The following is a 27,943-nucleotide window of genomic DNA, read 5'->3' on the forward strand; positions in this document are numbered from 1 at the left end:
TGATAATAATCAAAAAGTATCTACTTAAACCTGTGGGCTAGGGAATGTGGCATGCAATTCTCGAGTAAATGCCTTGTAGATTACACAGCCATGCGGTGCTTCTACTCCTTGAAATGATGTTCAGTTACTACCCGGAGGGAAAACTCTCGAGACTCTCCAGAGGCATCATTTCTAGGGTTATCTGATATTTAAAAAGTGACTGGGTAAAAAGAGAGGTTGGTTATTCTTAATACACCACACACCCTCCCACAAAATGTGAGGTGGCCTTTCACCTGTCCGGACAGTTTTAAATGTTCGCAAATGACCTCAAGGCTCTCTCTGCACTAGAAAAAAGAACCACCTTCAGAGTCCCCTCACTGTATCTATAGTATGCCTTCGGTTACTTTATTTATAAATACCTGTTTCACCAGAATAATGACAGCAGTGTTTTTCATGGAGGTGTTCATTAGAGCCAGAAAAATATTCTATCCCTTTGACAGAATACTGCCCCAAAGAATCGTAACTCAATTCAGTGGAGGCATAAAACTACAGTGTGATAGGGATACAGAAAACAGACCTGTATCCTGGTTCTATTATCCATGTGTGGAAGGCAAAACATCAGTGAGGTCATTAATTTTACCTGACAGATTTTTCCAAAGTCAAAATTAAAATCTCATACTATGAACGTGAGAGGCACTGAGAAGGAGGCCGGACTATAGGCATCTTCAATCCACTTCAGGCACAAGTTGACATAAAAACGTGTCCATAGTAAGTATTAATCCATTTTTAAGTGAGGATCATTGAACACAAACACCATGCACTGAACATGAGGGCAGCGGTATGTTTTTCCAAGCTGGCGTAAACTGCAACCCATTTAGTCCCATGCCACCACTGCCTGAAGGAGTTGTTTTCTTCGGCAGTGACTGGAATTGAGAATTTCTGGCAGAGATCCAAGACCTCAAAAGCAATCTGGTACTCTGTTTTTTTTTAAAATACAGTTCCCAAACAAATGGTTAGCATTCACTTGGCCACAGCAAAGCCGGGGTAGTGAAATTTGTATTTCTCTTCTCTATAATTTAATCTTTGAAAAACTATCTGATCTACTGTACCTTTGAGGTGATTTTTTAACAATAAAAACATCACTTTGATTCTGGGGTTTTCTGGAAACGTATCTGACTGGAATACGGCTCAGGTAATAAAGTTTCCAAATGCCTCTGTGACCTGAATGATACACGGGCTGGCCTTTTCTAAGATTCATTTGTTCATGAGAGAAACATGTTCAGGGCACTCAAAATTAAGGTGCAGCTTTTTGTAAAACTTTAAGAGAAATTGTAAGGGGCACTTACCATAAGAATGAACTCAAGAAGCCTCACCTAAGAAGTATGTGAGCCAGGCAAACCATCAGGAGCATTCACTGCTTCATCAATTCGTTTCCTGTTTCTCCTCCCAGCCTATCCCTCCCCCCTCCCTAGGACCCCAGTGTCCCAAGCCTTGGAAGAGAGCATTGGTGCAAAAACACTAAAGGATCATTAAATTCATTAGACTTGCACGGCATGGTGTTGGCAGACTTTCCAGTATGACTCCTTATGTTTAAATGAATCAGGAACTCCTCCAGTCTAGCCTGCTGCTAAGGATCTAGAATCTTCTCATGTCAGCACTCTCTCCCCGTTCATCCTGTCTCCCAGAATAGTGGATGTTATGGCCACCCATGGAAGAGCTTTCCTTCTCGCGTCCTTCATGCTAAACTCTTGGTAAGGACAAGCCTGTTTCCCTTGGGCTGTCAGTCAACACTCTGTCATCTACTAGCCCTCTGATTAGGAAACTGAATGTTCAGATGCTGTTTCTGATAAAAGTATGCAGCAGCTTTCCCTGAAAAACCTCACACCACATTCAGCGATAATATTGTACCCTACCCCCTTTTAACCCATAAATAGGCACTTAAAAAATCCTCAAGACTCCCAATATTCAGTTTTTAACCTTTCTATGTTCTACCTGGGTTTCCAAAGGCCATGTGAAAACAGAGCGCTTTCTAAAGGGCTAGCTGACGTGATGTGGGTCTTTCTGACACCCTGTTCTCAGGGGGCAATTCAGCAGAAGAGTGTGGCCCTGGACCCTGATGGCCTGGATGCAAATTCTGGCTCTGTCACTTTGAAGACACTGCTTACTCTCTCACTGACTCAGTTTCCCAGTTTGTAAAATGGGGTTGATAGGAGTACCTACCTCAGAGGTTTGGCATGAAGATTACCTCATGGAAAAGATGGCAAGTGCTTAAAACAGTGCTTGGCACAGTAAGTGCTCAAAAAAAAATGTTAGCTAGAGTGGGACAGGAGTGTAGGAATGAGGGAAAAAGAAAACAAAAACAAAATGAAATCATTCCAGAAGAATAAAAAACCCAGGGCATTGGCAGAAAATGCTAGGGTCCTGAAAGCACACAGAAACTTGAGGACTCCTCAGTTCTGTTGGAGGCTAAGTTTATGCTGAGGGTTCTGTTTGTGTTACAAATGGCAACAGATGATAAACTGTGGGCTAACGACCTAGGGACTACCAAGGGTTGCCATTTCATAGAGATTCCTGTTCCCCAACCCCTGGTCCTGTCGTCATGGTGATGACAATGGCAATGAACATTTGAAGAATGTTCCTCATGAGCTGCAAGTGGAGAGGTGACTACCATCCTTACATGATGACACATGTAGTACATACATGCGCGTGCATACACACAATTCTTACACAAACGCCAAACATAGAAAGCGCGATGAGACACACAGAAGCCATGGCTGTGAGCCTGAGTCTCACTAACCTCTCTCATTGGCTTCCCAGAGGTATTTCTTCCTTTAATAATGGAGAGAGGAAGAGGCAGAGATATCAGAAAGGAAAAAAATGCATAAATATACAGTTTCATACCAATTTTGCTGCTTTTACCAAACAAAAGTTGAGAAGACAATTCATTTATTCCCTTCTGAAAAAAGAAAAAAAAAAACAACAACAACCAGAAACAAAAAGAACCCGAAGGACACATCCAGTCAAATAACCTTTACATACACTTAAAATCAGTGTAAACAGGTAACACAATCCAGGAGACGTAACTTACAGAATCCATAGAGTTCATGTGTTCAACTGGATGAAAAGCTGGCACAGAGTAGGAATCTGACAAATTGAGCATTGTTTTTCCAGGACAACTTTAGAACCTCAAGCTCAACGTCCAAAAATCTCAATCTCTTTACTCTCGACAGTACACCGAAACATAAACGGGAGTGGATGTGTGCGCCAAAGTCTGCACCCCAAATGCAAGGCGAAATGCCACAGAGGCGAGAGCCCATCCCCTTGGGAGATTTCCTTCTATCTGGTAGAAGCTGAGCACGCCCGTGATGAGATTGGGGGCACTTGAGAAAATAGGAAAAAAAAAACAACAACAAAACAACGGGGGGAAAGAGAGGAGTCCCACTAACGGGCAAACCACAGAGCCAGATCTAGGAACGAACCCTCAACTTCCTCCTCATAATTCAACAGATTCCAGGAGCCTTGAAAGTAGACTGCTGAAGACTCACTGGCCTTGTTTGTTTTAGAGAATCCTCCAACTGTATGTGTTTATTTACTTTTGAAAAGCAGGTTCTGGTCAAGTTTTCTAGGGTAATAATTATATCGGACAGAACACTAGGGACCTCTGACCATACCTAGCACATCTGGGGCTTGCAATTTCCTCTCATCACCAGGGCCTTCAAGTGAAATACTGTTTTTAAGACTCTGAATTGAGTGATGGTACATTTCCTGAGACCGTCAATCTTAGGTGAAAGCCCAGGATTTAGAGCAGATAAAAACAGAGCTGTGGGAGACCCTGTGTAGCATCTCCTGTCCCCCTAGGGCCCCCCATGCTTGAAGGCTGCAAGGACTAATGCACCCTGGGACAATGTGAGGGCTACTCATTCAGACCACAGAAGTATGGCGCTACTATTCCAAAAGAAATCTTTCACAACTCAAGTTCACAGTCTAAAACTTCTAAGATACATTGACCCACCCTCCCTCTCTTCCTTCTTAATTTTCCCGAGTAAGTCAGAAATTTCTTTTAAGTATAGAAACTACAGGGTAGCCTGGGTGGCTCAATCAGTTGAGTGTCTGACTCTTGGTTTTGGCTCAGGTTGAGATCTCAGGGTCTCCGGATCAAGTTCTGTGTTGGGCTCCAATGTGCAGCATGGAGCCTGCTTGAGGTTCTTCCCTCTCCCTCTGCAGCCCCTACCCCCACTCTTTCTCTCTAAAATAACTGAATCTAAAAAAGTATAGGGGCACCTGGGTGGCTCAGTGGGTTAAAGCCTCTGCCTTCGGGCAGGTCATGGGGATCGAGCCCCACCATTGGGCTCTCTGCTCAGCCGGGAGCTTGCTTCCCCCTCTCTCTCGCTGCCTGCCTCTCTGCTTACTTGTGATCTTTCTCAGTCAAATAAATAAAATCTTTAAAACATAAAAATAAAAGTATAAAACTGCATGCTTGATCATGTAAGCATGGTCAAGATATTCATGACATTCCTCAAACGAGGGAAAAGAGAGAAAAAGGGGTCCTGGCTCCTAGTTGTGGGTGTTGCCAGTAGTAGGCCCATACCAGATGAAAGGAAAAAGGGGAGGGAGAACATTATTTCATTCTTTTTTAAAATTTTTTATTTTTTATTAACATATAATGTATTATTAGCCCCCAGGGTACAGGTCTGTGAATCGCCAGATTTACGGACTTCACAGCACTCACCATAGCACATACCTTCCCTAATGTCCATAACATTCTTTTTTTTTTTAAGATTTTATTTATTTATTTGAGAGAGAACAAGAGAGCATGAGCAGGGATAAGGGCACAGGGAGAAGCAGACTCCCTGCTGAGCAGGGAGCCCCATGTGGGGCTCAATCCCAGACTCCAGGATTTTGACCTGAGCTGATGGCAGTCAATTAACCAACTGAGCCAGCTGGGTGCCCCACATCATTTCATTCTTAATAGCTCAGACAAATCCCAGCATGAATTACTTATCCCAGCATGAATTACTCATCCATTCCTTTCCACTCCTTTATCAAGTATTTTTGCATCTTTGTGTTTGGTGGTTATACTGTCCGGTAGTAGAATTCATTCCCTTCCCCTCCAAGACTGTGAAGTCCTTTAGGCCAGGGCCCATGTATCGCTTATCCATCCTCTGTATCCCTAGTACCACCTGTACCTCGATACTATGGGTTTCTGACGAATGCTGATTGAACTGAATTAGTAAGGTAGCCACTAGATCATGGTCAAGAGTCCTTTGGTGTTTGTGGTAACTTGGCCCTCACTGTCACCCTGTTAACTCGTGTGCCAAGGGCTGGTAACTGGTTTTGGTCTTCACCTTGGTCTATTTTTAAAACATAAGAGCTTCAGGAAAGAGTGTTGTTAGAGAGCAGTATGATTCAGTTTCAAAATGTAATTATTGGTTCCCTGAGTGATAAAGGTTACATATCTTTATTCTACACCAGGCCATATTCTGAGCTCAGTATCCACCGGCCACTGCTAAATATGCAGCAAATGACTTGGTTTTGTTTCAGGTGCTTCTTCAGAAGCCATGTTTCACATACAGTGGCCCTTCCAGAGCTTTGTTAATCCTAATCTTTCAAAATCCGTTCTCGTCACTTGGTTCCGATGTGGTCACCAGCACAGTACCAAGGGAAGTTCTGCTTTTTGTTTAAAGAAAGTTAAATAGTATTTTCCCTTGTATTGGACTAGTTTCTACACTGACAGAATAGAGGCTATTTTGGTTGCGCCGCTTAAAAACATTACCAGTAAAAAAAAAAAAAAAAAATACAAGTGCCAGATAAATTTTATTTCATGAATACATTCTTTGGAAGTGAGTTTCCTTAGACCTTCAGTTAGGGTGTCCATCTGGCAATGTGGTATGCTGTCAGGAAATGAATCAAGAGAAAAAGGAAATATGCCAGGGGAGTTCTGCGTCTGGAGAAGTCAACTTTCCTCAGGCAGTGTGACTTGAGAGGATTCATTATTCAGGATTAGAATCTCAGGACATGACTGTTTTGGGGGGTGGGGAGTAGCTGTACCTTCTTAATCTCTGTTCACTAACTGAAAACGTTAAGAAAGAATGAGTCCCTTTTTAGGATTTCTTTTTTTACCAAAGTGAAAGAAGATTCTAATGGCTATACTTTAAATATGGAAACATGTATGATCTCTGGTGAATATGGACATGGATACACAAATCAATTCAAAAGCAGTTTTGTTGAGTTCCAAGTTGATCAGCACCGAGAAGTCTGTGACCGTTATGTACGGAACGAGCTAGAATGGAAGACTGCGTAAAGCAGGTGTTGGCAAACTTTCTGTGTGAAGGGCCAGACGGTAAACAGTTTACGCTTTGCAAGCCACACGGTCTCCATAGCAACTGTTCAACTTTGCCACAACTACTCCCTGCTGGGAGTGAGAAAGAACCATCAACAACATGCAAATCAATGGGTGTAGCTGTGTTCTAATAAGACTTTATTTATAAAAACAGGTAGTGGGCCGGATCTGGCTCCTGGACATTTACTTTGTTGGTCCCTGGTATAAAGGAGTAACAGCTCAAAACTGATGGAAGCGGACAGGAAGCTAAGTGGTGCCCGAAAACGGGACATGCGAGCTCGTCTTGATGCTGTTCTTCCATAGAAGAACCACAGACAAGACCTGAATCTTAGAAGATGGCAGGTTTCGCACAGCTGTTGGGTGGCTAATTTAGAGGCATTTAACAGAATGTATGTGGGCTTTAGGGAGGGGTGGGTCCTATGAGAGAGGATGGTATGGATGTTGGGGAGAAAAATAGTATGGCACAGGTCACAAAAGACATACCTGCAGGGCACCGTTAGCTGTGTTCTGAATGGTCTTACTGCACTAAGATCTTATCTTGGACCCCATTTGTTCACTAATTAATATACAGTGGCACCTCATGTTTAGAGAAGCCAATACCATACCACTGATCAGGAAAGCGTTTCTTCCGGAAACGCACATACATATGAAAATGCCTTTGCCAGAATGCAAAACGATCAGAGACACAGGGACAAATCACTTCAATTGTTTGTTTTAAAAATATGTTTATCGCACATTCTACCCATGTACTGTTCCTATAGAATAAGGGTGGAGATTTAGAAAGTGCCTTATAGGAGATAATGATTTTTATTACAGCAGAATTCAACTTCTAAGTATATTTATAGACAGAGGGACACATTAGTGGTAGTAAATAGATTAGAAATTGGCTAATGCTCTGTGTTTAATATAGAGTGAGCCACTGAAATCCCTCAAGTGGTTGCAAATAGCTATGTCTAGAGATTAATCAGGAAAGATATCAGCATAAAACTGAACACATGCACATTCACACCTTGAACACCCCGCAATTTATAGAGCTATTATGCAGGACAGTGTTGGCTACCAGTTTTTCACTAGAGGGAGGAGCATGAAACCCCTTTATTAATTTGGATAACAGTTTAGCAAGGCCAGTGAGATAAGATCAGGCGTTTAATTTAACTTGCCAAATGGCCAAGAACTTGGTGCTTCAGGCTTCCAGGGACTTGGGAGTGAAAATGCAAAGGGAGGATCAGCTGATGCCTTAAGACTTGAGCCTGAAGTCAAGACTGTGGCAAAGGGTAACAGAAAAGTTGTACATGTAAAATGCAAAACTCCCCTATTGATATACTTTGCATATGTGAAGAGCATAATATTTTATTTAAAAAGTCTTTTCCTCTGTGGTCAATTATCTAGCAGGGTTAAGTAAACCATGAGGTGGTATTTAATAGCACATTTCCACTAAATGGCAGACCTCTGGCTCTGACATCTGTTTTGAGTTACTCAAAACAGCTGTCCGAAACAGCTGTAGCAACTGTGAACTTCATTCTTCCTACCACAGCAATGGGAACATGGGTGGCAGACTTAGATTAAAAGCACGATGTCCTCTAAGATATTAGGAAGGTCTTGGCAGAAACAACTTCCATGGTGAAACTTTTTAAATGTAATTTTTAAAAAAAGATTTTATGTATTTATTTGACAGCAAGAGAGGGAACACAAGCAGGGGGAGTGGGAGAGGGAGAATTAGGCTTCCCACTGAGCAGGAAGCCCGATGTGGGTCTCCATCCCAGCACCCTGGGATCATGACCTGAGCTCAAGGCAGATAACTTTATGACTGAGCCACCCAGGTGCCCCAAAATGTAAATTTTTTTAAAAAGATGGGCACCTGGGCAAAGAATGCCAAGATCAGTCAGATCAATATTTTTTAAAACCACTGGATCTGAAAACCAACTTAGTGGGTTGCAACCAGCATTTTATTTTTAAATACATGAAACAGAGAAACAGTGTGAACTGACTGTAGTATAGTAAGTGTTGGTTCACTAATCTTTTGTTTATGATCTTTGTATATGTATGTCACTAGACACATTCATGTATGGTGTATATACATGGTGTATACATATGTGTGTGTACACACACACACAACACACACAATGTATTTTATATCCTTAATAGAGTTTGAGATGTAAAATGTTTCTTCTGGTATGGATAATGGTTAAAAGGTCAAAGCACAGTTTGGGTCCTCAGAAATGTTAAAATGACCTTGGGGGGGAGGGGCTTCCATTTGCAATGGTCTGTAAGCCCAAGACGTTTAAGACTCAAAATTTTCTGCTTAATACCAACCCAACATACCTCCCGATTGGTAAGATGCTCCCAAGAAACCCCTACCACATATATATTTTCCATTCTATTTTTACGATGAGACTTTTTATTCATTTGAATTTGAGGAGAAAAGGGCGTGCTACTGTGATTTAGAATTATGTATTAGGTCTTAATCCCCTTGTGGGCACAGAGCTCCTAAAACCTTTGGAATTTCCTGTGAAGAGAGGCAGCAAGGTATCTTTTGTAATGTTAACCAGGCAAGTCTTGGAAAACCCATAGGTATGCCTGGGGGTTGTGTGCCAGGGGAGGGAGACTTTAGTGTAATCCCCAATGGCTAATGATTTAATCAGTCACACCTATGACACAGTGCCTCCCTAAAAGTCCAAAAGGACTGGGGAGGGAAAGCTTCTGGGCTGGTAAAGACGTGGAGGTGCTTGGGAGGGGAGGGTACCTGGAAGGAGCACAGCAGGCAGCTCCGTACCCTTCCTCTCTACCTTGCCCTACCCATCTCTTCTCTTCCATCTGGGGATTCCTGAGTTCTAACCTTTGAGAGTACAGGGTGAGCCGGTGGAGAAAATATTTCTGAGTTCTGTGAGCTGCGGTAGCAAGTTAATTGAACTGAAGAAGGGGATCGTCGGAACCTTTATGTCTCTAGTGGGGGTGTGTGTGGGAGGGGGGAGTCAGAAGCCCAGGTGATAAACCGAACTTGCAACTGGTCTCTGAAGTAAAGTGGGTCTTGGGAGCAGTCTTGCGGAACAGAGCCCTCAAGCTGGGAGATCTGATGCTCTCTCTGGGTAGGTGGTGTCTGAAATGAGTTGGATTCTAGGTGCTGGAATTGCTTGGTGCTATGCAAAGAACCCCCACAGGTTGGAATTGGGTGCCTAATAGTAAAGGCCCAATTTTAAGGCCTAATTTGGCAGGAAGTGGTGAAAAAGATTAAAAAAATGTCAAGGTAACAGCATCACAGAAAGAATAGCCAGATCTGGATTGTTTTCCTCAGGAAAAAAAAACCTATCTCAAGCCACCAGTAGGAACTCAGTTAATGGAATTGGTCAAACAAAGCCTCCTTATCCCCTATTTGAGAACTCAAGATTAGCACTCAGGGAAAGTGCTTCCATTAGAGTGGATTTAGTAAACACTATCCAGGTGGCTTGAAGTTCTCCAAGTTTCCATAAAAGTAAATCAACATTATACAAGTGAATTTAACATCAAAGATGCTAACTGCCAAATATATCAGAAGAAATCTATTTCTCCTCTTCTAGGTGACTTCTTCCATACCATGCGGTATCCAGCTTCAGGGACTAAAAGGGGGATGCGGGGAGAGGGTGCAAAGACCTTCACCCTCAAGATAACGAGGATGGGTCAGAGGCCCAGCACAAAAAGGTTGCCTATAGGGAAGCAGAGCCGCATGCCCTGGAAAAGCCCAGGGCGTCAACACTGCAGCACTAACTTCCCACGGATCAGGTACACAGGCTTGGCATTGAAGGGGCTGGGGCAAGGTATCCATCTGTGACCTTCAAGGGATAGGCAGAGGTCACCGGAAATAATGTGCTACATGGGGGCCCCAAAGTTCTCTCTGTGTCATCTTGAAGAAGACCCCTGCTGTGCCTAAGGTGAACCCCTCCTATTTAGGTCAAAGGGTGCTTCTGGGATTCACTCATGTCCTAGACCTGTCCAGTATAGCCATAACACTCTACTGTAATGGAAACTTCTGAAGTCTACCTCCTCAGTTGACTCTAAGCACCATGAAGGCAAGGAACTGGGCCCTTCTTGTTTGCATCCCTAAGCCTCCATTAGTGCATAGTACGTGCTTGTAAAAGCTGACAGGATAAAGGGGGGGGGGCTTTGATTTTTGGCCAACCAGCTCGTGGTCTTCTCCTGAACTGCAGCACCTAGGTAGAGACGATAGCCCAGAGCATCATGATGGAGACGAGGGTGGCACGTGGGGGGCGTGGGGGTGGAGGGAAGACAGAGAAGGTTCTTATGTGTTAAAATCAATACATCAGAGGCACTCAGCAATGCAAAGATGGCTGGTGCAGACATTTAAAATTAGCTTCCCTGATGGTTCCTTAGCAACGCTCCCCGAGAACGGCACTGCTGTTCATGTGCACCGCACAGTGTTCACTCGCACATCGAACAGCCGGGAAACGGCCACTGATAGCTGACACCGAACAGAAATAGAGGAAGAACACATGACTCCCAACACCCTCGTCACTGCTCCTATGGAGAGGAACGAACAGTAAGACTCTCAGCTGCCCTTCCCTCTGGGGCTGCCCATTAGGCGAGCCAGCCCCTGGCCACAAAGACTTGTGTTCTCCTCTTTGGCTTGTCTAGGTTTCTCTCCATTTGCTGACAGGTGGCTGCGGCCCTTCTTTTTATTTTTTTTTTAATTCACTCAAGGGAAGTGGGTTAGTGTTTTATGTCACAGCAATAAAATAAAATACTCCAAAATGGTAACAATGGGAGTGAAACCTCCCTGGAGGAACGAAGACATGTGAAGCTCATACTGGCTAGTGGGAAAAGCTGGTGGGGTAAAATGCTGCTTTTATATGAGGGGAAAAATACACCAGGGGCAAAGTGATGGCGGGCAATAAGGGCATTTGTATTACTGTCTTTCTTAGCAAAGATCGTATTCCATCCATGGCAGTGAAAACAACAACAAAAGACTAGTATGTAGATTTAATTGTACCTATATTTAAACAATGGGGTAAGAGACAATTTTTAAATGTAAAGGGCATCAGAAGCCCGAGTCCCCACCACTGCTGTGTACAGGCATGTTCTAGATTTCACCGCAGTGCGTGGTAAGTGCGTGTCTCTGGCAAGGTGCCATCAAGCCATGAATGTCTTTGTCAAGGTCACAGCATCATTGCTCTTAAGTAAAACCGATCTCATAATTTGCTCTTCAGACTAATGCGCAAAGGGAGTAAATGTGTAAGTTAATATTCTTGCTTCTAGAGGCATCAGGGTTCTACAGGCATCTGAATTCAACCAGAATCCCATACCAGGTCAATTTGGTCATCCAAAGCAGAAGTGTACCCTGAAAACACTTGCTTCTGACAACGCTCCCCAAGTGGCACTCTGTCAGAACATGCTTACTTAGCCACGGAAAATACAGAGGCTAGTTGAGTGTGGGAACAGGAGGCCTAATTCCAGTAGGTGTGAGTTACCGGCACGTTGGGGAGCTTACCTCTGGAACTAGGGAAGGAGTTGTTGAGTTGTTCCATCACTTCCTCTAACCCTGTGCTTGTGTCTTGGGGAGGACTGAGTAGGTCTTCCTCACCTTAATGAAAGCAAGCGCAAACAAGAGCACGTTATGCTTAAGGAAAACAGAGAGGAACTAGAGAAAAAGCCCACGATTGCATTTAAAAAGGCATTATAAATTCACTACCACTTGCTCAGAAATAGCATAAATACAGGGGCGCCTGGGTGGCTCAGTGGGTTAAGCTGCTGCCTTCGGCTCAGGTCATGATCTCAGAGTCCTGGGATCGAGCCCCGCATCGGGCTCTCTGCTCTCTAGGGGAGCCTGCTTCCTCCTCTCTCTCTGCCTGCCTCTCTGCCTGCTTGTGATCTCTCTGTCAAATAAATAAATAAAATCTTTAAAAAAAATAGCATAAATACAAATAACGTCTCAAGGCTGAATAATTAGGGAACAACTCCTTCAAGGGAAGGAGTCCGTGAAGGGATTTATCTATGTCCTTGTCTTCAGAGAAGAAAATGGTTTCTCTCTTTAGAAGTTAATTTTTAATATTAAGCTGACGTAACTTTCTTATGTCCCGTTAGTAAAAGTAAACTGTTTTTCTTTGTAATTAAAAAAAGACAGCACCTGGGTGGCTCAGTTGGTTAAGTGACTGCCTTCAGCTCAGGTCATGATCCTGGAGACCCAGGATCGAGTCCCGCATCGGGCTCCCAGCTCCATGGGGGTGTGTGCTTCTCCCTTTGACCTTCTCCCCTCTCATGCTGTCTCTCACTCTGTCTGTCTCTCTCAAATAAATAAATAAAATCTTTTTTTTTTAAAGTTAAGTTTTTTAAAGTTATTTAAAAAAAAAAAACGATTAGACACTTGACATGCATCTCTTCAACACAAAACGAAGTGAGTATGTGACATTTTGCCTTCACTTGATGAAGTTACGGACGGAGTGAAGACACTCTTTCCTTTGACATTTAAACAAAAATACAAACAAAACTCAAGTACCTTTGAAGTCTAATGGGCTAGAAAAATATTAACATTTAAAGGACTGTGGATATGGGGGATTCTGTGGAATAAGGTTTCTCTCCTCTTTGTACATGGGATGACTTTATCCCTATGATATTTTGGGAGGCTTAAGAGGAACTTTTTTTTTAAAATTTTTGAGAATCTGTTTACGTGAGGGCAGAAGGTGGTTTTGGGTGAAACAGAATTCAGAGATGGATGGTCCTCCTCTGGGAATGGGAGTCCACTTGTAGATTCTGTTGATCTGTGGTCTCTACGGATGCCTGATGTGTTACAGACACACCCCTCAATCAGCATTTGCAGTAAGGGACAGATGCCTTCACTGAAAACAAAATTATTGTGAATTCTGAAGGTCTCTGGAAACTAATTTTTTATAACAGTAACTTCCAGCCCTATTTGTGCATTATATTGTCACTTCCATTGAAAACAAGACCTTGCTTTGGCAAATCAGCAGTAATGAACATGCTTTAGGACAACCTCAGGTTCACGTCTGACTTGGAAATGACTGGGCAGCCTGTGATTTAATGACTTAAGTATGCTTGTCATTTCCTTTCACCGGTGCCACTTAGATTTTCATCTATGATTATAGTCCTGCAATAATTATTATTGTTTTCGGCCTTGTTTTTTAAAGTGTAAGCTAAAGGAATCCTTGACACATTCACCATTAAGACAAAAATCATATTGTACGTGGAGAGAAGGCTGAACGTCATCATTACAGCAGAGGGCTTACGGACCTAGGATAGACAGAAAACCTCTCCTGTAGTCTCATGGTGACAGACCATAGAAAACCTCTTTCAAATACTAAGGACAAGAAACAAATGCTGAAAAGGTAAGGTCACAAGATAGAAAAAGAAGTTGTGGTATCTACCTACCAACCCACACATGCACAAACATATACGACTTACTTATGTTTATGCCTCTAGAAATGAAAAAATGAAATAGAGCATCTTTAGTTTTTTCCCGTGAGTTTAAACCACCATTATCTGGTGAGGATGGAATGAATGAACTACTGCCAGAAGGAACAGAATCCTGACAACAGCAGGGATGATTACATCTCTTTGTTCCATTCTGGATGCAAATTTTGCCAAGTTGTGGAACATGGGGCATTTTTAATGGCAGTAAGACTGCTTTAACGATAGTACGCCTTACAGAATAAATCAGAACTAACAGAGACATTCATGAGCAACCATGTTAAAATTTCTGACAGTTTAATTACATCATACTGGAGTTCTAGGAACTGAACTGTAGTGTGTTAAGATTCAAACACAGTTCAGTGATAGGACTGGCATTCCTCTCCCTGAATTATTGCAAGGATCAAACTTGAAAGCATAAACCAAGTCCATCTTTACAGATAGTCTAAGGTTTAAGTGTCCACATGCAAATAGAGAACAGGCTTGTCTTAACCAAAAACATTTCCATGACTGTGATGAAAGTATCAATTCAAACATTTTCTGAGTACAGACTTCATCCTGCATAGTACATACATGAGTCAAGTATAATCTTGTTTCCTTTTTCCTCAAGATTTTCTAAGTATAAAGTCCTCTGAGTTTAATCTTTTAAGACTCAAAATCAGCGTTATCTCATGTATGCATGAGTAGAGGTGAATCCACACTGAAAAATGCTTAATGGCTAGTATTTTCTGTGTCAGCGATACTGGAAAAGTTGAAACTGCTAAAAGACACCGGACATTTCAGTAACACCACTGGACTCTTCAACACTGAGCGGATTTTTAAATGTCTAAAAAAATAGCCAAACAAGTTAAAAAAGGGTAAGATCAGATGATTTATACAAACATTCATCAGGAGCCCACCATGTGCCCAGCACTGTTTTGCATGCTGGGGATAGAGCAGTTAAAGAGAGAAAGCCCCATCTCCATGGAACTCATGTTCTTAGGGAGGTACACAGCCTAAACAAGTAAGCTATAGAGGCATGTCACATGACGATAAACCTTCAGAACAGAGATGAGTGAGGAACCTTCAGAACGGGGAGTCATGGAAGTGTTCACCGATGAGGTGCAGCTGGGCAAGAACTTTAGAGCCACGAGGCTGTGACCCATGTACATACAGGAGAGAACAGCAAATGTGAAGACTTTTGGAGGGAAGTGTGACTGGCTTGCTCAAACACCAAGAAAGTTAGTATACACAGAACAGAGGGGCAAGTATTGGGGAGAGGATGCTTCCTTGGTCCAGGAATTGGGACCTGGTCATGTGACTGGCTTTGGCCAATGGAATTTTAGCAGATAGGAGGAGAGGTCTGTAATGTCCTCAGGTGCTTGGGCTTGTCCTCTTGCACTTAAGTGCTACCAGGAGCACAATGCCCGGAGAACCTGCTGGTCCAATAGGTAGGTAGAAGAGACCTGAAGCCAACCCACAAGCTGGAGTCAAGACTAGATGAGGGGCAGGAGAACTCCAGCCAACCAAGAGAGGTGTGAATTGAGAAATACGTAACGGGAGAATTTTGTAATTGTTTTGTCACACGGCAATAGATGACTGATATGTTCTGTTGTAAGACGTCAAACCAGAAAGAAACTATGTTTATGGGTTTTGTGATCATATACGGATGTGGAGCTACAACAGGCAACCCAGGAATGCATTTAATACCTGTGTCCACAAGTTCACACCCACCTACCACCACTGCTGCCCCCCTACCCCCGCTGAGAAAAGCAGCCATTTATTTAACAAGAAAATATTCAGTCCCAACTGAATTGCTACTTCACCGATTCATTGCCTGCTCGAACAGTATATTGCTAACGGTCAAGGGATTTCATACTCAGTAATAGCACTTTAACATTAATCCTTCAATTAGATTCTATTCCAAGGTGACTGCTACAAACACGCCCCCAAAAATCCTTCCTAAGGGATGCCTGGGTGGCTCAGTGGGCATCTGCCTTCGGCTCAGGTCATGATCTCAGGGTCCTGAAATCGAGTCCTACATCAGGCTCCCTGCTCAGTGGGGAGCCTGCTTCTCCCTCTGCCTGCTGCTTCCCCTGCTTGTGTTCTAACAAATAAATTTTAAAAAATCTTTTAAAAAAGCCTTTTTGAATTATTAGCTATAGCCCCCACAGCTTGTCTCAAGTTGGTCCAACAGAGTGACTGAAACATTTAAAAAAAATGAACGTTTCAAAATAAGACAGGATCAAGTTAAAAGAGTACCCTGATGTAGCATACCATGAGATCTGCTCACTGAAGAAAAAAGAAGTGATGACTCCCATTTCATCTCAGAAAAAAAGAAATGGAATGGTTTGCTGTGGGCAAGCTACTCTTTAATGTCCTTTGAAACTCACCATGGTTTTAGGCTTACTTGAGGCAATGATATCCTATCTGACTCATTTCCTATTCCATGACTGAAATGATAATGGTTCTACTTGCTTAAAAAGTGACTTCAGGGGCGCCTGGATGGCTCAGTCAGTTAAGTGTCTGACTCTTGATTTCGGCTCAGGTCATGATCTCAGGGTCATGAGATCAAGCCCTGTGTCAGGCTCCATTGTGTGGAGCCTGGTTGAGATTCTCTCTCCTTTTGCTCCCCGCACTTGCACATGCATGTGTTCTGTATCTCTCTCTCGGGAAAAATGACTTGAGCCAGAACCAATGTAGCTTATGCCAAAAAGACCCCCCAATCCTTATTCTTATGACTTTGCTGACACCTAAGCAAGCTACTTACTTTATTAAATCAGCACTATGTATTAGAAAATTATCTTCTCTTGAAAGGGGACCTGTATACAAGCAACTGTGCCTCTTATTATTCTTTGGATTGCTAATCCAGATCACACTGTGTTTTGAATCCATTTCCAACATGACGTATGATGACCTTAGTACTTCTTTTTCCCCTGCCCTTCTCTAGTTTTTCTTTTTTTTTTTAAAGATTTTATTTATTTATTTGACAGAGATCACAAGTAGGCAGAGAGAGAGGAGGAAGCAGGCTCCCCGCTGAGCGGAGAGCAAGATGCGGGGCTCAATCCCAGGACCCTGGGATCATGACCTGAGCCGAAGGCAGAGGCTTTAACCCACTGAGCCACCCAGGTGCCCCCTTCTCTAGTTTTTCAAAAGAAAAATAATTTATCTGGTATTTAGTATTTAATCACTTTAAAAAATTACGCTTCAGGGCAGCTGGTCTCCATTTTACATAAAATTGCTCTGTGTAAGTTTTTAAAATACAGTCTGTTCCCACTGACAATGCCGATGGTTAGCTGGTCAGTGTTGAAGGATGGTGAAAGATACTGAAATTAGTAACCAATATTCTTGTAGTTTTATTTTTCTTGACATACAACATTCTGTTAGCTTTAGGTGTGCAACATAATGATTTGAAATATGCACATATTGCAACCGAGGACTATAATAAGTGTAGTTAAACATTCACCACCAAAATTGCTGTGTATTTTTTTCTGGTGATGAGAACTTTTATTAAGATTTACTCACTTAGCCACTTTGAAATATATAATACAGTATTGTTAACTAGTCTCCATGCTGTACGTCACCTCCCCAAAATCACTTACAAATCAAAGCTTCTACCTTCTGACCACCTTCACCCATTTTTGTCCACCCCCTGCCTATGGCCATCAGCCATCTGGTTCTCTATGAGTTTTTTTTTCTATTTTTTTTCAAGAGCTCACATATAAGTGAGATCATAGATTTACTGTTCCCTTAGCATCATGCCCTCAAGGCCCATCCATGTTGTCACAAATGGCAGAATTTCTCTTTTATGGCTTGATATTTCATTGAATTTTCTTTATCCTTTTCTGTCACTGGACACTAGGGTTGATGCCATGTGTTGGCTATTGTAAATAATGCTGCAGTGAACATGGGCGTGCAGATATCTTTTTGAGATAGTGGTTATGCTCCCCTCAGATTACCCAGAACTGGAATAGTAGGATCATGTACTTCAACTTCTCATGTTTTGAGGAACCTCCATACTGTTTTCCATAGTGGCTGTACACCAATTTCTGTTCCTTCAATAATGCCCGAGAGTTCCCTTTTCTCCACATCCTCACCAACCCCTTTTATCTCTTTGTGTTAACAGACATTCTAACAGGCATGAGGTAAAATCTCATTATGGTTTTGATTTGTACTTCCCTGATGATTGCGTGATGTTGAGCACTTTTTCATGTACCTCTTGGGCATCTGTTTGAGACCAGGAAGCATGTGCCTATTGGACATAAACACTGGAAAATGTCTATTCAGCTCTTCTATTTTAAAATCAGATTTTTTTCTCTTGAGTGATAGGAGTTCTTCATATACTGTGGATAATACTCTCATCAGATACAGGATTTGCAAACATTTTCAGTTTAATAGAGTCCTACTTGTTCATTTTTGCTTGTGTAACCTTTGCTTTTGGTGTTAAATCTAGAAAGTCATTGCTGAGATGGATGGCAAAGAGTTTACCCCCGTTGTTTTCTAGGAATTTTATGGTTTCAGGTCATATGTTCAAGTCTTTAATCCATCTTGAGTTTTGTGTATGGAAGTACACAAGATAGTGGTCTAGTTTCATGCTTTTACATGTGGTTAGCCAGTTTTCCCAAGGTCATTCATTCAAGAGACTGTCCTTCCCTCACTGTGTATTCTTGGCTCCTTTGTTGTAGATAAATTGATTATGTATGTATGGGTTTATTTCTGGGCTTTCTACTCCATTCCATTGATGTTTGTTTGTTTTTAATGTCGATAGAGTTTGAGATCAGGAATCATGCTGCCTCTAGCTTTGTTCTTTTTTCTCAAGATTGCTTTGGCTATTAGGGGTCTTCTTTGGTTCCAGAACCATTTTTGGATCGTTTGTTCTCTGTGAAAAATGCCATTGGAATTTTGACAGGGATTGCATTAACTCTATAGACTACTTTGGGTAGGATGGGCATTTTAACAAAATTCTTCTAATCCATGAGCACAAAATTATCTTTCTGTTTTTTCTGGTATCTTCTTCAAATTCTTTTATGTCTCACAGTTTTCATCACACAGGTCTCTCACTACCTTAATTAAGTGTAGTCCCAGGTATTTTATTCTTTTTGATGTAAATGAGATTGTTGTCTTAATTTCTCTTTCTGATAGTTTGTATTAGAGTACAGAAACAACAGTTTTCTGTATATTGATTTTGTATCCTGCAATTTTACTGAATTCACTTAACCATTTTTTGGTGGTGTTGATAGGGTTTTCTGTATATAAAATGCTTCATCTTTAAATTGAGATAATTTTTCTACTTCCCTTACGATTTGGATGCCCTGTATTTCTTTTTGTTACATGATCATTCCAGCTAGGATTTCCGATACTACATTGAATCAAATTAGATTAGAGTGGGCAACCTTGTCTTGTTCCTGATTTTAGAGGAATAGCTTTCAGGTTTTCAGGTTTTCACTGTGGAATAGCACGTTAGCCGTGGGCTTGTTATATATGGCCTCTATGATGTTGATGTATAGTCCATGTCCACCTTCTGATAGTTTTTATCACAGATGAAAGTTCAATTTTGCTGAATGCTTTTTTTTCTTCTACTGAGATGATTATATATGATTTTCATCCTTCACTGCATAGATATGGTGTGTTATATTGATTTGCAGATGTTGAGCTATTCTTGCATGCCTGGAACAAGTCCCACTTGGTCAAGGTCAAGGTCATTATCCTTTTAATATACTGAATTTGTTTTGCTAATATTTGTTGAGGTTTCTGCATCTATGTTCATCATGGATGTTGACCTATAATTTTCTCCTGTTGTGTCCTTGTCTGGTTTTGGTATCATGGTAATTCTACCCTTGTGAAAGGAGTTTGGAAGTGTTCCCTCCTCTTCAATTTTTGGAAGAGTTTGAGAAGGGTAGGTATTAACTCTTCTTTAAATGTTTGGTAGAATTCAGCTGGCAAGCCATCTGGTGCTTGACTTTTGTATGTTGGAAGGTCTGCAATTACCAATTCAACCTCCTTACTTAGTAATTGGTCTTTCCGAAGTTTGTACTTCTTCATGATTCAATCTTGTTAAGTTATATGTGTCTAGGAGTTTATCCATCCATTTCTTCTAGGCTGTCCAGTTGGTTGGTGTATAAGCTCCTTTGTACTTACTGCAATCTGCTTTAATATTTTTTTAAATTTTCAATTCCAGTTAGTTAAAATACAGTATTATATTAGTTTCAGGTGTACAATACAGTGATTCAATGATTCTGTACATCAGTGGTGTTTCTCACAAGAGTACTCCCTAATCCCCATCACCTATTACATCTTCTTTGATTTCTAATTTTATTTGACTCTTTTTCTTTTGAGTGTACCTAAACCTTTGTCTATTTTTCTTTGTCTCATTGATCTTGCCTTTTTTGATACATATGTATTTCCTTCCATTAACTTTGGACTCTTTCTAGTTCCTTGAGCTGAGAGTTGAGACTTTCCTTGTGTCTTGATGTAGGTATTTAGTGTGATGAACCCCCTTTCTGAACTGCTTTTGCTGGGTTCTGTAAGTTTTGGTATGTTGTTTCCACTTTCATTTGTCTCAACGTGTTTTTTTGTTTTTTTTTTTTAAATTTCGCTCTTTTGGATCCATTGGTTGATCAGAAGGATGTTGTCTGATCAACTATCTGTAGATTTTCCTGTTTTCTTGTAAGGGATTTTTAGTTTCAGACCATTGTGGCTGAAAAGATGCTTGATTTCAATCTTTTCAAACTTACTAAGACTTGTCTGGCGGGCTCTAACATACGATCTTCCCCTGGAGAATGTTCCAGATGTGCTTTAGGAATGTGTTCTCTGTTTTTGGGTAAAATGTTTATATATATAATCTGTTAAATCTTTCCAGGCTTAAGGTGTTAAGTCCAGTGTTTCTCTATGCTGTTAATATTTGCTTTATATATTTCAGTGCTCCCATGGTGGGCACATAAATATGTACAAATGTCATACTCTCTTGTTGGACTCTGACCCATTATCATTATGTAGCACCTTTTGTTGTCTCTTACTATAGTTTTTGTTGTAAAGTCTACTGTGTCAGATATAAGGATAGCCTCCCCAGCTCTTAGTTTCATTTCCATTGAGTATCTTCTTCTATCCCTTTACTTTCAGTCTGCATGTTGTCCTTACATATGAAGTGAGTCTCTGAGAGGCTGCATATAGATGGGTGTTTCTAGAAAGTTTTTTCTGAGTACAGTTAACACACAGTATATTAGTTTCAGGTGTACGACATAGTCCCTGAACTTCTCTACCTTAGGTGATGCTCATCCCAAGTGTGACTACCATCTGTCGCCATACAGCGCTATTACAATATCACTATGTTCCCTGCACTGTGCTTTTTATCCTCGTGACTCCCTCATTCCATCACTGGAAGCCTGTTGTTTCCCACTTCCCTTCCCCCATTTTGCCCAGTCCCCACCCTTCTCCCCTCTGGTAACCATCAGTTTGTTCTCTGTATTTATAAATCTGACTTTTTTTGTTTATTCGTTTATTATGTTTTTAAGATTCTACATAGGAGTGAAATCATCAGGTATTGGTCTTTCTCATTCTTTCTTATTTCAGTTGGCATATGGTGCTGTAGGTCCTGGATGGGGCTTGTGTGTGTGTGTTTTAACCCATTTAGTCACTCTAGGTCTTTCAATTGGAGACTATATTCTATTTTCATTTGAAGTCATTTTTCATAGGTATGCACTTATTTTCAAAATTGTTTTCTGGGAATTTTATATTTACTTTGTTCCCTTTTTCTCTTGTTTTCTTCCTCTGCGGTTTGATAACTTTTGTAGTCATATGCCTTGACTTCTTTCTTTTCTTGTTGTGTTTCTACTACAGGTGATTGTTCTGTGGTCACCATGAGGCTTATATAAAATCTATTCCTAACAGTCTACTTAAAGTTGATAACAACTAAGTTCTGAATGTATTCTAAAGCTCTACATTTTTACTCTCGTCTCAACATCTTATGTTTTGGATGTCACAACTGGTATCTTTTTATCTAGTGCATCTATTAGCAAATCACTATAGTCATTTTTACTACTTCTTTCAATCTTCCTACCAAATTTGTATGTGGTTAATCCACCTGCATCACATTATTCTGAATGTAATGATATAGTTACCTTTACCACGGAGATTTACATTTTCCTATGTTTTCCTGTTCCTAACCTGTGCCCTTTCTTTCAGCTTCAAGTAGCCCCTTTGGGGGTGCCTGCGTGGCTCAGTTAAGCATCTGACTCTTGGTTTCAACTCAGGTCATGATCTCAGGGTCCTGGGATCAATGAGCTCCTTGTCCTGCCAGCCCAGATGCTCAGCATGGAGTCTGCTTCAGACTCTCCCTGCTTCTGCCCAGGCCACTTGCTCACTCTTTCTAAAATAAATCCTGAGGTCCCTTTGATTTCTTGTGTGAGATGGGCCTAGTGATGCTGAACTCCTTCAGCATGTCTGGAAAACTTTTTCTATCTTCCCTTCACTTCTGAAGGACAACTTTGCAAGACAAGAATATTCTGGGTGGCAGGTTTTTTTCTTCCACCACTTGAATATATCATTCAACTCCATTCTGACCTGCAAAGTTTGTGCTGGAAAATCTGCTACTGGTCTTATGTGGGCTGCTTTGAGGATTCTCTCCCTTGCCTGTATCTTTTGACAATTATAACGAGTCCTGGTGCAGGTCTCTTATAGTTCTTCTTTTTTGGAACTCTCTGGGCTTCCTGGATCTGGATATCTGTTTCCTTCCTCAAGTCAAGAACGTTTTCTAACTCCTCTGAAACCCCTATAATGTGACTATTCTCTGGCTTAAGAGTATCCTAGTAAGTTTCTTAGGCCATTTTTGGTCTTTTTGCTCTCCCAGTGGATGCATTCTGCTGTCCTGTCTTCGAAGCTTCTCAAGCAGTCTGTTACCGAACCCCCCTCATGTAGTTCTCAGTTCAACTACTGTGTTCTTCCGCATCATGATTTCGCTTGGTAGTCTTACAGTTTCTCTTTGTTGAAGTTCTCACATTGTGTGCACTCTTCTCCAGACCTCGACAAGCATCTTTATGACCACTGTTTTAAACTCTTTATCAGGTAAGTCACTACTCTCCATTTCACTAATGTCTTTTTTGATGTTTTATTTTGTTCTTTGATTTGGAACATAGCCCATTTCATTTTCTTTGACACTGTGTTGGTTTGTATGCATTGGATAAAACAGCCACCTCTCCCAGTCTTGGTTAAAATTCTTGTAGGAGATGAACTTATCTTTCAACCGGGCCCTAGTTCTTGGTCAGCTCTCACACATCTGCGTTCATCCCTGTGGCCTTCTTGGTTCTTAGTGGTGCCCAGTAGTTGAGGGCATGCCAAGACTTGTCCATGTCCCAAAGGGGAGGATCTCAGCCAACAGCTTGTAAAGTATGCAACTATATTTTCTTCAGGGAAAGACTGGGAGAGGGGAGTTTGTGTTTGTTCCCTCCTGGGTGACATCCATTTACCTTTTTTGTTTGTTTGCTACCATCCCACTGAACCTGTGAACACAAGCCCTGCTGGCCACCAGAGCCGGATGCTCAAGCTAAGTGTTTAATGGATGGCAGCCACAAAAATCAGCATCAGATAGGTGTACTTTCTCCTTTCCAAGAGATAGCACGTGACCTGGAGGGAAGCTGGAGAATGGGAAGATGGCACCCACCAGCCTCCACAGTCTCTGGAGAGTTTTCAGGTGGTCCCTGTATGTATATTAAATTAGACGCCTACACCTCAGGCTGAAGCTTTTACAAGAAACAAACAGGCCTCTTCCACGGAAGAGTGGGTGCATTTCAGTGTGAGCTCTGGAGGGTTAGCCACAGGGAGTCCTTGTGAGCCCCCCAAGTACTGCCTTCTCATTCCCTAGAACCTTGTGGCTCTCTTGGACTCATGCCCTGTTGAACTGCAATCTGCTGTTCTGGGAGCTCACTCCTCGGGAAGAAGCTGAAAGTTGTTGAGCTCCTTCCCTAGGGATTATGGCAGCACCGTGTCTCAGCCTCTCCTACCTGTTTCACTGTGGGGTGCTTTTCACCCTCCCCCCACCGCCCCATCTGCCTGGCAGGTGTAGGCGTCACTGAGCTACTTTCCGAGGGACTTGTTCTGTATGTAGCTATAGACTTGGTGTGTCTGTGGGAGGAGGCAATTTCAGGCCTCTGTTCTCTTGCCATCTTTAACCAGAACCTCCCCAGTAAACTTAAGTGTGTGTGGATGGTTGCGTGTGTACACAGGGATGTGTTGTGCTTGCTTAGTAAAACATTCCTTCCACAGGCACGGCACTGAACATTTCTGGCAGACAGAGGCCTCAAATGCCAGGGAGAGGGAGTTGCTACGCACTACAAAACAGAATAGGTTCGGAGATCTAATGCAGGATGAAATGCCCCAAAAAGACAGACTGAAAAGAAAGGACGGTATATTCTGGGCTAAAGGAAACACTGGCCACAGGGCTGGAGGGGCCCGGCACAGGTCAGCACACTGTGTGTGGCTGGACACCGGCTCTGCCGAGGAGACCGAGGGACTGTGATCGCAGGGGGTACAAATCTGGGCTGAAGGGGAAGGTGGACTTTGGCTCGTTGCTGGCAGAAGCTGCAAGTGTTTTACTCTTTTTATGAGAACAGACTGACTTAATGCAGAAGCTGCAAGTGTTTTACTCTTTTTATGAGAACAGACTGACTTAATGCTTGGTGGTCATTGGGCTTGGCTAAAGAAGGGAGAGAGAAAGGACTGATTTTCAGGGTGATGAATACATTTAATACCTCGTTTATGTGGTCATATGTATGCCTACGCCTGAACTCATGCTTCGAGAAAGTTCAAAAAAATATTAAAAGAAGGTAGGTAAAGGAACAAAGAGTGGTAAAGGACTATCTTTGTGTAGGTTGGCAAATTGGAAGACGTTCCGGAGGCTGACTGGAATCTCAGATTGCGTCACATTTTTATCCAAAAGACACTCAGGAGAGAGGCCTGGCAGTCTTGACTTAGGGTTATCAACCTCCCAGAAGCCAAGACCAGGAAAGAGCATCTGGAGAGAGGGAATGAGCTGACCAGAGAATCTTGAGGGTAACTGGGTGTAAAAATATTTAACTTCAATACAAGAGTGAGGAACACCCTACAGAGCAAGTTGCTCTGACCTCTTCTAAAATGTCAGTGTTATGAAAACTGTAGAGAGGCTGGGGAAGTGTTCTAGCTCACAGGAGACTAAAAAGAAATGATAACTAAATGCAAAATGTGACCCTTCACTAGATCCTGAATGAGAAAAAAAAGAAAGCTGTAAAGAATACTACTGGCAGAATTGGGGGTATTTCAACCTAAATTATGTCTAGCAGTGTTGTATCGGTGTTAATTCCTGAGGGTGATCATTCCTTTGTGGTTATGTAAGACAGTATCTTTCACCTCGGAAGATACATGTTGAAGTATTTCGGTTTGAAGCATCATTATGTATGGAATGTAATCATTAAATGGGTCAGTTAAATATACAAATCAACAAACTCAAATAAAGCAAATGTGGCAGAGTGTCCAATTAACTCCAATTCTGCCGTAGTTTGAAATTATTCTAAAGCAGCAGCCAGCCAGGGAACCTTGTAACGTTTTTAAGAAAAAGTGAGTGGGACGAAGGGAAGGGGTCACCAGAGGTAAGGAACTGCTAGTAAAGATCCTGTACACGTAGCTCATGAAAGCCAAATTTGGCGAGTTTGTCTTTTCCAAAAGAACTAAGCTTCATGACACTGTCCCAGTTTAAAAAAAAAAGCTATAGCAACACACACACCGTACGCAGAGATGTACGGTGATAAGTACCTCACGGTTTGAGGAAGCCCTCCAACTTCTGAGCCTTTAAAAAGTCATTTTAAGGGGTGCCTGGGTGGCTCGGTGGATTAAACCCTCTACCTTGGGCTCAGGTCATGATCCCAGGGTCCTGGGATTGAGCCCCGTGTCCGGCTCTCTGCTCAGCGGGGAGCCTGCTTCCCTTCCTCTCTCTGCCTGCCTCTCTGCCTACTTGTGATCTCTGTCTGTCAAATAAATAAATAAAATCTTTAAAAAAGAACTCATTTTAAAAGATTGCAATTCTCTCTCCACACTACGGTTCTGTAAATCCCAGCCTTATCACAGCTCAGACCTCCGACATATAAGGCTCCACGCTGCACTTACTTAATAGCTGTGGGCGTCCTTCAAGAAGACGGTGGGCTGGTTTTTTAATTTTTCCCTTAAAGGAAGCTGACTTACACACTTGAAGAAAAGATCACCTTTGGATTTAGATTTAGATTTAGATTTGGATTTAGAGAACAAATGTAGTCAATCCCTTTCCTACTAGCCAGTTAGCCAAACTCGCCCAAATAGAAGCTTCTCTCCCTGTTTTCTGTCCTGCCATGTGCCAGGATTTGGGTGTTTTCCTGGACACAGTGCTGACAGGACTACGTCGTTACCACTTCTGAGCATCCAGGGCCCGGAATCTCACTCGTGAAAATAAGCAATGCAGTTTCACGTGCTTTGCTCACTTCAAAGGTACAAAGACTGTCGTTTTTGGAGTTTACAGACTCTGAAGAGGCATACGATTTTTTTCCTATGCCAAAATCTCATTTTCAGTCCCAGTGGTCCAGTGGTTCTAGTCAGATCTCACAGGGGGGAGAGAAGCTGACGCAAACACTGTCCTCAAGCACTGAGCGGTGATAAAGCCACGAACCCCGCTTCACACACATTCTGCTCCTTCACAAAACAGCTGAAAGCTGGCTTTCCTGCAAGGTTTGACTTCTCCGGAGGAACGCCCGACTCTGCCCACTGCCTGAAGTTCTTGAAGTTCACCCTTCAGCCCCTCACCCACCTTCCTCAGTATCTTTCTCCATTCCTCAGAACCTCACTACCATCTGATGAGCCCGACCAACTCCTGGTTTCGGCTCAGGTCATGATCTCCTGGGTTGTGGGATCAAGCTCCAGACTCAACGGGGTGTCTCTCTCTGCCCCTCCCCCCATGTGTCTTTGGGGCTCCTGGGTGGCTCAGTGGGTTAAAACCTCAACCTTTGGGGGCACCTGGGTGGCTCAGTGGGTTAAAGCCTCTGCCTTTGGCTCAGGTCATGATCCCAGGGTCCCGGGATCAAGCCCCGCATCGGGCTCTCTGCTCAGCAGGGAGCCTGCTTCCTCCTCTCTCTCTGCCTGCCTCTCTGCCTACCTGTGATCTCTGTCTGTCAAATATAAATAAAATCTTTAAAAAAAAAAAAAACCTCAACCTTTGGCTCGGGTCATAGTCCCAGGATTGTGGGATCGAGCCCCGCATTGGGCTCTCTGCTCAGCAGGGAGCCTGCTTCCCCCTCTCTCTCTCTGCCTACTTGTGATCTCTAATAAATAAATAAAATCTTTAAAAAAATAAATTCTTTTTTTAAAAAAAGGGAGGAGGAAAAATGAGGGGGAGAGACCAAGTATTTGTGGCCTTCACAAAACCCCCCAGTGTCTAAGTCTAGCATGGTGGGAAAAGTCAGTAAGCAGATGGCTGGTGACGTTCTATCATCATTTATGCCTCATGCACTCCAGCTTTCTGAGAACCTGATCCTAGGCAGAGAATACTGTGGAAGAGTAACACTAGACCGTTTCCTCGACAAACTCATCTTTCACTTAAGTTCTTATTGTGACTTAGTAATGTTCCAAATGTCTCTTCACTGTCCTCATGCCTCACTTGTTTTCAACATTACATGGTCTTTCGCTTCACTGAAAAGACAAATTCTCCAACGTCCCTTCTCTTGGCTGAAGAATGCTTTCTCAGAAGTGGTAATGCATTGCCATGATCCAACAGGCTGTCACTTCTTTTCATCCCCATTGAGCTCTTTTCTGCATTTGACCTGTTACCCACATCTGCGTTCTATCTGTTCTCCCCTCCTGTGCTACCCCATCATGCAAAGGGAGGTCTTCCTCAAGACACTGGACGCAAGCACCTTTGTTCTGCGTTTCTCCTCTCATACCCTTCAGCTACCACTTGTGCGGGAGCACACTGTCACCTCCCCCAGCCTGTCCTTTCACACCAGTTATAGACCTGCACTTTTGTTTCCTTCTGCACACAACTTAGACCTGCCAGTTTCTCAAACATAGTATGTACCCAGTCAAAAGGATCACGATCTTCTTCCAAACCCGTCATTTCCAGGCCGGCCCGTAGCCCTAGATACTATGTTTGCAAATAATAGTCTCCCAGTCTTCTCCTCCCATTCATTCCTGACCTCTATCAAGCCTACACTCTGAACTTCCAGAACTTGGCCTTTGTGTGTGCCT

General features: G+C 42.4%; 1 protein-coding gene across 3 annotated transcripts in view; it reads right to left on the reverse strand.

Annotated features, from left to right (window-relative positions):
• The window catches only part of LOC111150534 (dystrophin), a 2,087,545-nt gene that overhangs the window by 4,384 nt on the left and 2,055,218 nt on the right, over positions 1-27,943 (reverse strand). For 2 of the 3 annotated variants that reach the window (XM_022508029.1, XM_022508028.1), the window contains one exon: positions 11,799-11,891. In XM_022508029.1, coding sequence (XP_022363737.1) covers positions 11,799-11,891 — 93 coding nt within the window. Of the gene's footprint in view, positions 1-2,776; positions 2,809-11,798; positions 11,892-27,943 lie in introns of all 3 variants that reach the window. The other variant, XM_022508030.1, reaches the window with a different exon arrangement.

The sequence above is a fragment of the Enhydra lutris genome, unplaced genomic scaffold (genome assembly GCF_002288905.1).
Source record: "Enhydra lutris kenyoni isolate GAN:26980312 unplaced genomic scaffold, ASM228890v2 scaffoldscaffold23, whole genome shotgun sequence".
Classification (NCBI taxonomy): Eukaryota; Metazoa; Chordata; class Mammalia; order Carnivora; family Mustelidae; genus Enhydra; species Enhydra lutris.